This window comes from Palaemon carinicauda, chromosome 7, assembly GCF_036898095.1.
Source record: "Palaemon carinicauda isolate YSFRI2023 chromosome 7, ASM3689809v2, whole genome shotgun sequence".
NCBI classification, from domain to species: domain Eukaryota; kingdom Metazoa; phylum Arthropoda; class Malacostraca; order Decapoda; family Palaemonidae; genus Palaemon; species Palaemon carinicauda.
This window is the reverse complement of record NC_090731.1, coordinates 71,800,275-71,812,524: the sequence shown is the minus strand read 5'-3', so window position 1 is coordinate 71,812,524 and position 12,250 is coordinate 71,800,275. Positions and strand designations below refer to the sequence as shown.

The following is a 12,250-nucleotide window of genomic DNA, read 5'->3' as shown; positions in this document are numbered from 1 at the left end:
AAACTATCGACATCGGGTATGGCAGCGCGTACAGGTTCAGGTAAATGGCGTATCCAAAGGGCACGGAGTAGGTTCACCTCACGAGGAGAGCCGTCTGCGGCAGGTTGAAGGTGAGCGATACTGGTCATTTCCCTGAGGGCAAGCGAAGCCCTTTGGTCCCCCAACGGTTGTTGCGAGAGCTGAAAAAGCTTTGCTATACGGGCGGCTGGCGACGGCGAGTACTGCTGCAGAAGGTATGATTTAAGGGCGTCATACACTATTGGGGTGTCTCCTTGTTCACAAAGCTAGTCGGATATTTCTGGGAAGGTGTCCTCGGGTATCGCCGCGAGAACATAATCCGCTTTGGTGGTTGAGCGAGTCACGCCCCTGATACGAAAGTGGACTTCAGCGCGTTGAAACCCAGCAAACGCCTCTCCGGTGGCGAAAGGTGAAAGTTTCTATGGGGCGGCCGCGGCGCCAACTGATGTAGTCTCAGTCTTAGTACCAACGATGGAGGGTCGAGGGAGGAGGGGGTGGACGGCAGTGGGAGCGAGTCGACTTCCGGGGTCACCAATGTAACGGCGCCTAGCAAGGGTGTGAACTCAAAGGCAGATTGGAAACGACTGAGTTATATTAATGTGGAACACTCTCCTTATATACAAAACCTCAAGGCAACAGGACATAACAAGTTCACGAGACAGACAATATCACAGAGGAAAGACCAGACATGAATTTTCATGTTCGTTTTAGTGCGAGGGAAGAGCGAAGATACAAGCATAATATATACGAAAGGAATTTGTACAATTGTGTGACACACGGTTGGTACAGACCCAAAGGCGAGATGAAAGCAACTGAGTCACAACCTACTCCTGGCCCGTCACATCGGTGACCGTCACAAGAGATAGGATAACAGCTTGGGAGAGTCGTTAAATATGGTCAGTGATTCATAAATCGTTTTAAGAAAAAGTAACTTCAGGCCTTTAAAGTGAAGTAGTCATTAAGTAGGCCATAGGAAATGATTCGTGTTTTGGGATTTTTTCTATTATACGTCGACATACAATTAATTTAGGAAATGACTACTGGTCACTAAAGTGTATCAGTTTTCTATACGTCTGACGACACTTCAATTTATTTTTTGCCAGTAATTTTGCTGAGAACTTTGTAGTAGGTATTTTATTGCCACAGCCTTAATAAGTATAACAATATGATTATTAACTGCTTCAGACTCCTTAATATACTTACATGATTTTGAGAATATATTTATATGAGGTATAGTCAGTGGCTTCTTTCCACCTGGTAAGGGTAAAAGAGGGTAGCTTATTCTCTAGTCTATGGTAGTGTCATAGCCTCTGTACCATGGTCCTCCACTGTCTTGGGTTAGAGTTCTCTTGCTTCAGGGTACACTCTGGCACGCCATTCAATCTTATTTCTTTTCGTCATGTTATTTATAAGTTTTTATAATTTATATACGGAAGATTTATTTTAATGTTATTATTCCTAACCATCTCTTGTAGTTTATTTCTTTATTTCCTTTCCTCACTGGGCTTTTTTTCCTGTTAGAGACCTTTGCGTTATAGCATCCTGCTTTTCCAGCTAGGGTTGTATCTTAGCAATTAATAATAATAATAATAATAATAATAATAATAATAATAATAATAATAATAATAATAATAATAATAATAAACTCGCTGAATTTCTTTTCAGAGCATATGCATATATTTATCACGTAATCACATGGGTGTATTAGAGCGCCATTATTTTTCAATTTAATTGGTAAGGTCTCTGCCTGGTGTTTATCAGTCGGGGGTTCGAGTCCCGCTCAGTCTCGTTAGTGCCATTAGTGTCTACAACCTTACCATCCTTGTGAGCTAAGGTTTGGGGGGTTTGGGGGAGCCTAAAGGTCTATCTGTTAAGTTATTAGCAGCCATTACCTGGCCCTCCCTGTTCCTAGATTGGGTGGAGAAGGGGCTTGGGCGCTGATCATATGATATATGATCAGTCCCTAGGGCATTGTCCTGCTTAATAGGCAATGTCACTGTCCCTTGCCTCTGCCATTCATGAGGGGTCTTTAAAACTTTAAACTGTTTTCAGTACCAGTAAGAGCATTAATACAGGTTTGACACTTTGCCGAGAGAGCATATGTCGCTAATCCGCTCGGGGGTATCTCCAGCCGAGGGCCCACTCAAGCCATTTAACCTCCTTGGGCCAACCCGTTCTAGTCTGTCGCCCATAGGCCTTTAATATTGGATGGATTAAAGCCAACATTTCTTGTTGGCACCGGCCATTTCCTTGGTTGGCCCATAGGCCTTTAATAGGCCTCCCCAGGGTTAAAAGAATTCTTCCTGACAAAAGCCGATAAATGAATACCCAACTCTGACCTGAGAGTTTATTTCTTTATTAGAACAGCATAATGATACAAAGCTGTCACCATAAAAAAAAAATAAATAAAAAAAAACCTTTGATGTTGTCACTGTTCTTAAAATATTTTATTTATATTGTTCACTAGTTCTCTTGTAATTTATATCCCTGTTTTCTTTCCTGACTATGATATTTTTTCCTGTTGGGGCCCTTGGGCTTATAGCATCTTGCTTTTCCAACTATGGTTGTGGCTTAGCTTGAAATAATGATAAAAATAATAATAATAATAATAATAATAATAATAATAATAATAATAATAATAATAATAATAATAATAATAATAATAATAATAATAAAATAATCGTTTTTATTATACCGATCCAAGAGAATATTTTACCTCTATGTTCGAGATATAAAAGTCAGTGATATGGCAACAAGTGTTTTTCTCAGCCATACTTATAAATCCCATTTCAGCGACCCGGGTAAGCCACGGGTCACCAAGGGTCCTTAAAAGGTCAGAGGTCAATCTTAATTAACATTGTGGGGCTGCTGTATTGTATTACCTTGAGACCCCTTTTCAAGCCAAGGGCCAGCCATTTATCAATAGCTGATTCTATTAAAGAACAATTGAACTCATGTAAATAGAGACCTCCATATGCATTATTATTATATAGCCTTTCTTACGATATGTATATGAATACAAATACACACACATACAGATATATATATATATATATATATATATATATATATATATATATATATATATATATATATATATATATATATATATATATATATATATATATATATACATATATATATATATATATATATATATATATATATATATATATATATATATATATATATATATATATACATATATATATATATATATATATATATATATACATATATATATATATATATATATATATATATATATATATATATATATATATATATATATATATTTATATATATAAATATATATATGTAAATATCACCCACGGATGGCATTTATTACCGAATTCTATCTTGGGAATATATATCCACTTGAAATTTATTTTATGGTAACAGCTTCTGACCGGGTGGAGAATCGAACCCCCACTTATTGGCCGGAAACCATGCCAGCAACGACTCTACCGACTGGGCTATCAAGAGAGATAAAATTTTATGACAAGTCCCCGTACATATTCCTGTCGAATTCAGGAATCTATATATATGTATAGTTTTATATATATATATATATATATATATATATATATATATATATATATATATATATATATATATATATATATATATATATTTGTGTGCTTCTGTTTGATATATACACACAAATAGAAATAATATATATATATATATATATATATATATATATATATATATATATATATATATATATATATATATATATATATATATATATATATACATATATATATATATATATATATATATATATATATATATATATATATATATATATATATATATATATATATATATATATATATATATATATATATTTTATATGTATATATATATATATATATATATATATATATATATATATATATATATATATATATATATATATATATATATATATGTGTGTGTGTGTGTGTGTGTGTGTGTGTGTGTGTGTGCGCGCGTGTTTAATACGTGTCTCTGTGAATCTCATATATTCCCCAGCTCTCAAGCAAAACATTTGTTCCTATCATTATTTGAAGCATATAATTATTTCACAACCTTTTAATAATACATCTCTCAGCAAGGGCGTTACCTTCTCTTGAATTTTCCTGCTATGTTTTTTTTTTCTTTTCGTGTATTCATTTCTTGAAACATAATCCCTGAAATCTCTCATGAGCATTTGTGAAAAAAAAGAAACATGAGTAAAAAAAATGCGGATGATAATGTACTCGAGAGAAGCTTTTTTTTTCACCAACGGATTAAACCATTTCATGTAAGCAAAAGCGAAACTACGGTCCCATGCGCATTAGAATTTCCAAAACATCGTTTCCCAGACCTGCGGGAAAAGCTCGTGAAAAAGGGTTTTTTTATAGCAAATATTATGAATGAAAACTTTCTTTAATGTCTATGACAGGCCTTTTCATTCTTATAGGAAATTGGTATTAGTGGAATTTCAAAAGTTCAAAATTGCTGCAAATGTTTCTTTTTTCTTTTTTTTATGTTGAACAGGCTGATCTAAGTCTCCTTTTATTGGTTTATATGAAGGATCTCTTTTAATGTTGTTAGTTGTTACTGTTCTTAAATCATTTCATTTTAATTGTTCATTCCTTCTCATACAGTTTGTTTATTTCCTCATTTCCTAACTTCACTGAGCTATTTGTTCCTGTTGGAGCCCTTGGGCTTATAGCATCCTGCTTTTTCAACTAGGGTTATAACTTAGCTACGATAATAATGATAATAATAATAATAATAATAATAATAATAATAATAATAATAATAATAATAATAATAATTATAATAATAATAATAATAATAATAGGTTTTCTGAGACATACCTTAGGCTTACTGACAATCCACATATATAATAATATTATTAATAATAATGATATATATATATATATATATATATATATATATATATATATATATATATATATATATATATATATAACACTGTATATATGACGATAAACAAACCCTTTCATCATGTTGAGATATCCCCCACACTTCTTTAGTATCTATTTTATATATTGAAAAATAATTCAGAAAAATTTTCTTTTGAATATTTTTGCTTGAAAGAATCTTACATATTTAATATGGAAGATATACTTACGTTTAACGTGTACTAGAGTATAAGAGCATTTTCTTATCTTGTTAAGATATTTGGACCATCTTCAACGTCTAGGCTAGTTGTTATAATAAAGGAAAATCTTCCTCACTAATGTCAAATAAAATAGATTCGTAGGTTTTCTGTAATTTATATCAAGAGGAAAATTAGTTTTCATCACACTGGGTGCAAAATATTTCTCAGATTTCGCATATATTTTTATTTTCAAACATTATGAACAGGTTTGATGGAAAACTCAAACACATTTCACCATTGTCTTTAGGTTCCACCAAACAAAATTGCAGGGAAATAACACAAATATCATATAGTTACTACTTATTATATGTTATTAAAAAAATATACAAATACTAAAAGAGAAAATTTATCTTCCATATAGATGTAACATCAATAGAAAATTACGGACAGAAATTATGAAAGAAAACATTCATTCAAGAACTATTTAGTGTGGCGGAAACCAATAACTCTAAATATATTATCAAAGACTATTCAATAACAGTGAATTATGTGAAAGCACATTATATATACATATATATATATATATATATATATATATATATATATATATATATATATATATATATATATATATATATATATATATAAATATATATATATATATATATATATATATATATATATATATATATATATATATATATATATATATATATATATATATATATATATTAGATATATACAGACATATATACATATATATATACATATGTATCTACATATGTATAAACATATATATATATATATATATATATATATATATATATATATATATATATATATATATATATATATATATATATATATATATATATGTTTGTGTGTGTGTATAAAGTATATCGGTAAGTAAAGACACACACTTACATGTACAGTATATAAATAGATATATAATCCTAAATACACACATATATGACATATTTATAAGATAGCAGGTGACCCGACTATCTAAGACATTGTTTGAAAAAAAAAAAGCAAAGATATTGTATGTTGACCTTTTTGAATAAAGCAGCCAGTGACGTCCGCAGAATAAAATAATTTCAAGATGTGTTAGGTGTGGTCTGCAAGTTCCAAGAGAGAATTGATATCCATACAGTCTTCCAACATTCGGTGCTAATTTCAAAAGGCTTTTGGATCCTGGGTCTTTTACATAACAGCCAATTCTTAATTGCGATGTGATTGGGTTATTTTGTAAGATGCCAGAGGTTCTAGAATTAATAAAGGGTCCCCATTATTACCCAAGAAAACAATTCCCATATACAAGCCCATGGAATCCAGTCTAAACTTGCTGTTCTGTGTTAATGCCAGCGGGTATTGCAAAATCGAACCACTCTTGGTACACAAGGCTTTAAGAAGTGTAAAGTGCAGAAAAAGCAACTAAACGTTGTTTACTCATATAACACTGTCTGGGTAACTTTCATTCTGTTTTGTGCAATAAGGTTGTTGGTCCTGAGGTTAGATAGTATCTTCTGAAGAAGATCCTCCCACTACAAGGCTTGTAAGCTATGTACACTGCTTTTCCATGCCTTGAGGATGACTTAATGGAGGATTCAATATTCATTACGATCATGTTTCAGCTATACGACATTCCACCCATTGATCAGCAGTTGATATCAAACTCTAAGATGCATTACATAAAATACAATGTTCCAGCAATGATTAGTGGTCACTTAAGATACCAGTCATACCCTTTTAGAGTTTTGGAAAGATTATTTCCATATTGACAATGGCCTAGGATCCACGAGGTGAGTTATATTTTTTTCCATACCAGACTTAGATTAATGGCTGTCAACAAACTGTGATAGTACAGGACTCAGGCTGTCCTTGTAGGGGATGCGATGTTTTCGAACACAATTTGCAGCCAGACACTGAAGAGAGATGTGGAGCATAGGATCCACAAGGTCAGTTATATCTTGTCCAAGGTCAGCCATGATAGATGCAAAGGACTTACCCTTTCCATTCAGGGTGTCAAAGTGCGTGCCGGCTGAAAGCAATGTATCAATTATCTCTTTGGAGGATTTTCCACTCTTTGCGAGTGAGTGGAGAGGCGTATTTCCACCATGATCTTTAACGTTAGGATCTGCACCGTTTTCAATCAGAGAATTGACAACATCCAAATTGGGAAATCCATCGACCTCGAAGAAGAGACCCTCTAGACTGAAGCCTTTAGAGCAAGCCATGTGGAGGAGAGTTCTGCCTTTGATATCTCTAGGTTTTAATCTGGCCAACTTTTGTACTCGACTGTTTCCCAAGTGTACCTCGTCAGCCGAAAGTACAGATTTGGCTTTTGTTAGCAAGAATGTTAAATGCATTGCCATAGGTAGAGCGCTCTTCATATGTATGGTGTGTGCTGAGTAAGAAGAACTCATTTCATTTTGATGGGAGATAGCTGCTTCTATTTGTCCTAAGCACATGTCAAACAGACGTAGGAAGCTCTCAAAATGCCATGATAAGGGAATCAAATCCTCATTTCCAGAAAGTTCATAGTCAATCAAATCAGAAAATACTTCAGTCAATGACCGAAGGAAATACATTCGCTTTGGGTCTAAAGCTTTCAGCTTCTTATCAGTCATATTAACAGTGTGCATCCACAGCTCGATGGATAGACTAAACGCTCTGTCCATTGAAAATTCAGTCCCCAACATATGAAGATGGAAACTCGTATCATTATGTTCAAGTCCCAACACTCTTGCTTTCACCAACAACGACTGCACATCTAGTTCCTCAATATTATCCTTTATTTCCTCTAATTCTTCCTCAGTTTCAACTTCCTTGTAGCTTAAAAAAGCTGGAAAACTTTCAGTTTCCTGCCTGTTCGAAGGTCCATTTGCAACTCTGAAAATAGAGCCGATAGTAAAAGAACTTCAGTTTTGAGAAAATTATTTCATGTGAATACACAGATACTACTGTTCTTTTATAAAGGTGTTGAATATCAAACACTGTAATACAAACTAAAAGACCTAGAATATACTTATAAAAATTAGTTTTGAGGTACATTGTTGTCATTAGCAAATCGTGAGAAAATATTAAGTCGATTTCAAATTTTTTTGAATGATTTAAAATAATTAAACTTCAAAGTAAGTACGTCTATAGAGTTCAATCCTTAGGTCTCTTATTAACCCAGCCTTTTAAACATTAACATTTCCGATAAATACAAATTTAGATATGAATAATCACTATACGGGGGAAAATTATAACAATTCAGAATTACCTCTCACGCATTGCTAGTCTCCAGTATTTCATAGCACTGTCTATATCCCTTTTTTTGTCAAAAAGTTCCGCCCCTAGGACCTGGTTCCGTTTTCGGCTGTCAAAGCCATTTGGCCAAATAAATATTCCACTACCTGTATATGGCCGCCAGAGGCTGCAGTAAGTAAAGGCATTATTCCTGGAATGAAATTAGTGGGTACATTATTATTGTATAGTCGCTGGAAAGATTCCAAGTAGCGAAATAAACCCCACTCCCTGGTGACGTCTCAGCCAATCATGATGCCTCATTCGTTAGCAGCGGGCACAATACATCCTTCTTACAAATTTTAAGCTTTTAATGCAGGAGACAACATGATTGGCTATGACGTCATCAGTGGGTGGGTCTTACTTCACCCGGAATCTCTGCAGCGACTATAGAGCTATTTACTTGCATGTATAGTTATGTTTTCAGGTACTCGAATGATCATACTTTCAGACAAAACATAGAATATGTTATGATTTTTAAGGATTAAAAAAATCATAAATAATGGAGCAAATGACTTTAGGAATATTCATAAAAATTATATATAGCATACGAGATAAGCCTTTTGTTAAAGATGATTCAAGCTCATCAATGCGGGGAGTCTGTTATTGTGAATTACCTCTCACGCATTGCTAGTCTCCAGTATTTCATAGCACTGTCTATATCCCTTTTTTTGTCAAAAAGTTCCGCCCCTAGGACCTGGTTCCGTTTTCGGCTGTCAAAGCCATTTGGCCAAATAAATATTCCACTACCTGTATATGGCCGCCAGAGGCTGCGGTAAGTAAAGGCATTATTCCTGGAAGGAAATTAGTGGGTACATTATTATTGTATAGTCGCTGGAAAGATTCCAAGTAGCGAAATAAACCCCACTCCCTGGTGACGTCTCAGCCAATCATGATGCCTCATTCGTTAGCAGTGGGCACAATACATCCCTCTTACAAATTTTAAGCTTTTAATGCAGGAGACAACATGATTGGCTATGACGTCATCAGTGGGTGGGTCTTACTTCACCCGGAATCTCTGCAGCGACTATAGAGCTATTTACTTGCATGTATAGTTATGTTTTCAGGTACTCGAATGATCATACTTTCAGACAAAACATAGAATATGTTATGATTTTTAAGGATTAAAAAAATCATAAATAATGGAGCAAATGACTTTAGGAATATTCATAAAAATTATATATAGCATACGAGATAAGCCTTTTGTTAAAGATGATTCAAGCTCATCAATGCGGGGAGTCTGTTATTGTTAAGTGACAGCCCTATGACTCCCAACCTACAAGCAGTGACTAAACATTGGGTTTTTACCTGAACTATCAGCGTCCATATTGGCATGCTTATCGAGCAACATTTTGACCAACTTAAGGTGTCCTTATTCTGCGCATTTGTACAATGTAGTTTCTCCTTCATAATTCTTTTTGTTCACATCAGCTCCAATACTTATGAGGTACCTCACTAATTGTATATGACCACGAATAGCTGTAGTCATCATACAAAAACCCCCCAACCTATCAGTAATTTCAATATCTGGAAAGAAAAAAAAATCAACGTAAATTGGATGTTGGAGGTAAGAAATACACAAATCATAGGATAACTAATGGAAAATAACAATTGTTCAAGTTATTACAAAATATTTTTAGAGCTTGGTAATCTACCTTTAGAGCAAGCCATGTAGAGGAGAATTCTGCCTTTGATATCTCTATTTTATAATATGGCCAACTTTAGTGCTCTACTGCTTCCCAATTGTACCCAATTTGATGATTGAGATGGGATGAGAAATGGGCAAATCATAGGATAACTCATGAAAACTAACAATTGTTCAAGTTATTATAAAATATTTATTTTTAGAGCTTGGAAATCAGCCTAATTAAGTATTAATGGAAACAATTGCATTTCAATCCATTCACCTTCTCAAGACCAGAGTGTAAAGGAACTCACCTGCTCCATGTTCTACCAAAACTTTGGTAATGGTGGGGCATCCCAGCTGACTTGCTGCATTAATCGGAGTCGAGCAAAATTCGTGTATGATATTAACTTGAGCCCCTTTGAACAAGAGATATGTAACAAGCACTATGTTTCCGCTTTTAACTGCACACCACAATGGACGCATCCCTTCCATATACTTGCCTCGGAGGAAAACTGTAAGGAAAAACAGTTTTTCCAGCTCAAGTGTGTATTTTGCCTCTGAATTTACTGAGCCCCATTATTATTACTATTACTTACTAAGCAACAATCCTAGTTGGGAAAGCAGGATGCTATAAGCCTACGGGCCCCAACAGGGAAAATAGCCCAGTGAGTAAAAGAAACAAGGAAAAATAAAATATTCTAAGAACTGTAACCTTGAAATATATATTTCCCATATAAACTATAAAAGCTTTAAAAAACCAAGAGGAAGAGTCATTAGAAAAGCGTGACAGAGTCTACCCTCAGAGCCCCAACAGGCAAAATATCCCAGTAAGGAAAGTAAACAAGGACAAATTAAATATATTAAGAACTATAACATGAAAATAGATATTTCCTATACAAACTACAAAAGTTTTAACAAAATAAGAGGAAGAGAAATTAGATAAAATAGTGTGCCCGAGCGTACCCTCAAGCAAGAGAGCTCTAACGCAAGACAGTGAAAGACCATGGTACAGAGGCTATGGCGCTACCCAAGACACAATGGTTTGATTTTGGAGTGTCCTTCTCCTAGAAGAGCTGCTAACCATAGCTAAAGAGTCTCTTCTACCCTTACAAAGAGGGAAGTTGCCACTGAACAAATGCAGTAGTTAACCTCTTGAGAGAAGAATTGTTTGAAAATGTCAGTGCTGTCAAGTGTATGAGGAAAGAATAGGCCTGACTATTGTGTGTATGTGTAGGAAAAGATGAAATAAGTCGTAACCAGAGAGAAGGGTCCAATATAGTACATTCTGGCCAGTCAAAGAACTTGATAACTCAAGAGGCTATGGCACTACCCAGGGATTTCTGAATGTTGATAAATTAGGAGAGAAATCAAAATATGACTTGCTGCACGTTGAATGAGAGAAACAGCAATGCAAAAAACTCTACGTCCTCAAAAAAGAGAAACGATAAAAGTGCAGTTATTATCATTTACAGAATTATAAATCTCTTACCTATGCCCTGCTCTTCTATATCTGCATTCAGTACTTCAACGAGGTACCTGGTACAGTCAACGTGCCCATACGTAGATGCCATAACCAAGGGTCCATGGCATTCGTTCATGGAATTTCCAGTGCAAAAAGAGGCTCGACTCCTGTTGTCCCCTGCAATATTTTAAAATTATTTGTTACACTAATCAGATTGAAATCAAGGCATAAGAAATAATAACAATGATATTAATAATAATAATAATAATAATAATAATAATAATAATAATAATAATAATAATAATGATAATAATAATAATAATAATAATAATAATAATAATAATAATAATAATAATAAGTGAAATAATGATGATGATAATAATAAGGATTATAATAATAATAATGATGATAATAATAATAAAAATAATAATAATAATAATAATAATAATAATAATAATAATAGCTGTAAAAATTATATTATTAAAAATAATGATAATAATAATAATAATAATAATAATAATAATAATAATAATAATAATAATAATAATAATATAGAAATAATAATAATAATGATAATTATAATAATATAAAAATATGATAATAATAATGATAATAATAATAATAATAATAATAATAAGAAGAAGAAGAAGAAGAAGAAGAAGAAGAAGAAGAAGAAGAAGAAGAAGAAGAATTGTAATGATAGATTTAACCATTAAAGTATGGCTACCTTCTTTAATTTGATTCTATAATG

General features: G+C 33.1%; 2 protein-coding genes across 2 annotated transcripts in view; both read right to left on the bottom strand.

Moving 5' to 3' along the window:
• Window positions 1–437: 437 nt before the first annotated feature.
• LOC137644368 (protein fem-1 homolog A-like) lies at window positions 438–9,761 on the bottom strand. The gene is made up of 7 exons (XM_068377353.1): window positions 9,719–9,761; window positions 9,028–9,160; window positions 8,388–8,564; window positions 6,974–8,011; window positions 1,222–1,272; window positions 810–892; window positions 438–580 (listed from the first exon to the last, which is right to left on the bottom strand). Exons 1-7 carry the CDS (start codon window positions 9,759–9,761, stop codon window positions 438–440), a joined length of 1,668 nt encoding a protein of 555 aa, XP_068233454.1.
• Window positions 9,762–9,782: 21 nt separating this feature from the next.
• Window positions 9,783–12,250, bottom strand: part of LOC137644367 (protein fem-1 homolog C-like) — a 6,253-nt gene continuing 3,785 nt past the window's right edge. Inside the window, exons 2-4 of the mRNA XM_068377352.1 lie at window positions 11,527–11,676; window positions 10,349–10,453; window positions 9,783–9,937 (exon numbers count right to left, since the gene is read on the bottom strand). Of these exons, the coding sequence (XP_068233453.1) occupies window positions 9,783–9,937; window positions 10,349–10,453; window positions 11,527–11,676 (410 nt within the window). The remainder of the gene's footprint in view (window positions 9,938–10,348; window positions 10,454–11,526; window positions 11,677–12,250) is intronic.

Excerpts from the sequence above, each read along its gene's own strand:
- LOC137644368 (XM_068377353.1), bottom strand. The coding sequence starts at position 9,761 with ATGTTGCTCGATAAGCATGCCAATATGGACGCTGATAGTTCAG. Across the intron at positions 9,161-9,718 it reads TATGGACGCTGATAGTTCAG|GTAGTGGAATATTTATTTGG; the intron begins GTAAAAACCCAA and ends GGCCATATACAG. Across the intron at positions 8,012-8,387 it reads AGACTAGCAATGCGTGAGAG|AGTTGCAAATGGACCTTCGA; the intron begins GTAATTCTGAAT and ends CTCTATTTTCAG.